This window comes from Lutra lutra, chromosome X (assembly GCF_902655055.1).
Source record: "Lutra lutra chromosome X, mLutLut1.2, whole genome shotgun sequence".
NCBI lineage: Eukaryota > Metazoa > Chordata > Mammalia > Carnivora > Mustelidae > Lutra > Lutra lutra.
Genome location: NC_062296.1, coordinates 1035178 through 1039070, shown reverse-complemented (window position 1 = coordinate 1039070; position 3893 = coordinate 1035178). Strand labels below are relative to the sequence as shown.

General features: G+C 46.8%; 1 protein-coding gene across 1 annotated transcript; it reads right to left on the bottom strand.

Moving 5' to 3' along the window:
- Positions 1–2773: 2773 nt before the first annotated feature.
- On the bottom strand, positions 2774–3447 carry LOC125091337 (barrier-to-autointegration factor-like). The gene is given in 2 exon segments (XM_047714893.1): positions 2774–3375; positions 3377–3447. Coding segments are annotated over 2 exon segments (270 nt in total). The 5' UTR covers positions 3410–3447; the 3' UTR covers positions 2774–3138.
- Positions 3448–3893: the final 446 nt, after the last annotated feature.

Here is a 3893-nt window from a genome sequence, read left to right as displayed (position 1 = left end):
GTTTTTGTGATTTCTCCTCCTTATTGATTGCAGCAGTTAATATATCTACTTTATTCTTTGGAAAAGCCTCGTCTGGGATTTATTACATCTATTATCTTCTAGTTAATTGATTTCTGCTTTTATCTTTACTTTTCCTTTTTTTCTGATTTTCCTATGTTTATTTTTGGTTTGTTTTCTAACCTTTTGAGTTGGATACTTTAATCCTTTATTTTCATGTTTATTAACACAAGTTGTTTTCTCTCAGCTCTGCCTAAACCCTGCTTACTGGAGTCCGAATACCTACTGCTTTCATTGTCTCTGTTTTATGGATAATCTTCAATTTTGGTTTGGCTATCTTCTTTGGATCAAGAGTTATTTAAGGCAGCCTTTAAAAATTTCCAGATAAGAGAGTTATTGCTTTTAAAATTATTTTTAACTTTACGCATGTATTTTTACTTTTGGAATAGATGAAGTTTGTCTCTGTAGTTTTAAATAGGTTGGTACCAATTCTGGTGTATGTGTGTGTGGGGGGGGGTTTCCCCACCAACAAGCCGTTTTTGGGATGCCAGCTGGGTGTCCCACAATTCATCTCAACCCTGATGCCATCTACCCAGAGGCAGCGGCAGACTCCACAGGGTAACGGTTCCGTCCTAGGACACTGCCCCCCATCCCTGACTGTAGACTCCAGCCGCGAGCCCAGGTTGTTACCCGTGTGCTACAGGTCGGAGGTTCCCATTACCTCCTCCTTGCACTTTAGACGCCGGTGTTAAAAGTCCACGTTGTTACCTGTTCTGACCAATTGGCTGTAAGTCAGAGGTTCCCCAGTTCCCGTCCTCAGGATCGATTGATTTATTAGAGTGGCTCACAGGACTCAGACAGACATTTTACTTACTAGAGTCCTGGTTTATTACACAAGGACATGTCACCAGCTAGATCTCAAGACCTGACCTTCACTGCCCACCTGCTTGTACTCATTAACCTTTGTCTCACACTTTTCTTTCAGCTCTTGTTTTGAGTTCTCTCTCAACTCAGCCAAATGAAACCGCCAGAACGTCCCTCAGGTGATGGAGACGGCCCTGGCAAGACCTCCCGCTGGCCCAGACCACCCAGACCACTGGAGCTAAACCCTCACTCGCACCTGCACAGATGGACAATGGGGTGACTCCTGGAATGACCAGCAACCACCTTTACCTTGTCGTAATACTGAACTCCCCCAAGGAGGAGCCTCAGCCTCATTTACATATCATATAAGGTGTGGACAGCCTTGTTTCCTTAAGGCACTTGCGCGACCCTGTGCCCATCTCTGCATACCATGACAAGGCTTCCCTACCTCAATATTCATCCTAACCCTAAACAAAAGGTACCCCTTGGCCCTCTTAGGGAGTCACAGCTCTGGAAGCTATTCCCTGTGATCTCTTTACAGATAAAGTTGACTTTGTGCAACAACTCCATCGGGTGTGTCTGTGACTCCCCAAGGAGCGAACTCACATTCTTTTGGTTACAGATACAGACGAGGAACAGCCAGATGGAAGAGATGCACGGGGCAAGGTACAGGGAAAGGATGCCGGGCTTCCATGCTCTCTGAGCAATGTGCCACTCTGCCTCGTGTTCACCAACCCAGACGGTCTCCAAGCTCCCCCCCCCCCCCACCATTCTGGGCTTTAATGGCAGCTCCATTACAACGGCACAACGGATTCCGTCCTTGGCCATTGGTGAGTTATTCAGCCTGCAGCCCCCTTCCCTCTCCAGAGGTGGGTGGAGGTGCAGTGAAGTCGCCAGCCCTCTTGTCACTTGATTGGTTCCCCTGCAAACTAGCCCCCTTCCTTAGATTATCTAAAGGCTTTCCAAACGTTCCTTCTTTAGCAGTATAAAAGACATCATCACAGGAAATTTCGAGGATTTTGGGGGCTCTGTGCCAGGAACTGGTTGAAGATAAATTGCATGTCTTTATTATAAATCACAACATCACAGGTGGAATATATGGTCAGTTTTTATGACGATTCCATGGACAGTTGAAAAGAGAAATTGCATTCATCGTTTCGGGGTAGGGATGTAGATGCGTCACTCCAACATGCCGCATGCATCCATCATTCCCTCCTTCTGGGTCCTCACTTTGCGCTGTGTACGCTTGAGTTTGTTCATTGGTACGACGGGCTGATGGTAGACCACATGCCAAGGGACCGCACGAGTTCATCTAGGAAAGGCGCCCGGAAGCACCTGTGTGTTCAGTACATGCCCCCAGCTGGGGGACTAACTCGTCCACGTGACCTGTCACAGGCTGAGATCGGAGAAGGTATATTTTCTGCCTTAGTTTTCTTGAATTTCCAGTCTTTTCTCCCCCTTTTCTTCTCTTCTTTTTCTGCCTTTGAATGGTGAAACTCTTTATTTTGCACACACTACGTTCAAAACCATTAGCTCTTTGTTGAGGAGTGCATCTTTTGTTCTTAGAAGGTGTTTTCCCCACCGCATTTAATGCCTTTTGGATGAATTCAACTTTGCATGTTATTAAGCTTTTGTACACTTAATTAATTTTTTATTTTTAAATTTTTTTTAAAGATTTTTTATTTATTTGTGTGTGTGTGTGTGAGAGAGAGAGAGAGAGAGCACAAGCAGGGAGAGCGGCAGAAGGGGAGGGAGAAGCAGACTCCTTCCTAATCAGGGAGCCCGATGCGGGGCTTGATCCCAGGGACCTGGGATCATGATCTGGGCTGAAGACAGACACTTAACTGACTGAGCCACCCAGGCCCTCCTATGCTATTATCCTTTTTTTTTTTTTCCCCAAGAAGGCCACTGACTTACTGATTTAAAAAAAAAACTTTGCAAGGACAGTGACTACTCTGCCAAAAAAGGAGCCAAATAGATAAAACAGACCAGTGGGGGTGGGGGTGAGGGAAGGGCCAGAAATCCACTTGGAAAAGCTGATAATTGTTGACATGAAACTGGCAGGGGAAGAAGAAGGGAGATGCATTCAAGAGCAGGAATTTTTAAAAAGTTGAAATGATGAGGGGAGACAACTCCCAAAAGACCTTGAAGTACATCCGAAGGAGTACAACAACAGCAATCTCTTCCTTTGTATAGGACAGGGAGGAGTCCCCACGTGGCTGCAAACTCTGGAGACTCTGTGCTGGGGCTAGGGGCTGGGGGCTACCGAAGGGAGCCTCACAAGAAGGCGTCGTGCCACTCTTGAAGACACCAAAAGCAGTCCCGGGACTGCTTGGCATTGGCACCACATGTGTCCTTCAGCCATTCCCGGGAGAGATCTTCATCTTTCTTTAGCACCAGAAACTGGCCAAGGAACACAGAGGCCTTGTCAAAGCCCCTTTCCTCCAGCTTCTTGCCCAAGGCTTCACCAATCCCGGCCAGGTTCCCCACTGGCTTTCCCCCCATGGGCTCTGCCAATGAAATCTCAGTGCTTTTGGGAAGTTGTCATCTTGATCACCTTAATCAGCAGCTCCGGCTCCTGGAATGGCTCCTTATGCTATTAAGCTTTTGAGTCACTTATTCATCTTCCCTCAAAAGACCTTCCTTCTCACACCTCTACTCATAAAGGCATTCCCTTCCCCCATAGATGCCTTCACCACCTCCCCAGCCCAAACTACTAATCTCTCTCACCTCCCTCACAGAAAACTTCCCTTCATCGCCTCCCCTCACAAAACACTTCCCTTCCTAACCTCCTTCACAAAGGATTTGTGAAAAGGATTTCACCCCCCCACCCAGTGGACTTCCCTCCACCATCCATCCTCAGGAAGACATTTTCTTCCCTCACAAAGGTCTTCCTTCCCTCACTTCCCTAACAAAGGTCTTCACTCCCTTACTTCACTTCCAGAAGTACTAACTTCCTTCACTTCCTCTCACAAAGTCCTTCCTTCTCTCACTTTCTCTCACAACCTCACTAAAGCATTCCCTCTGTTGCT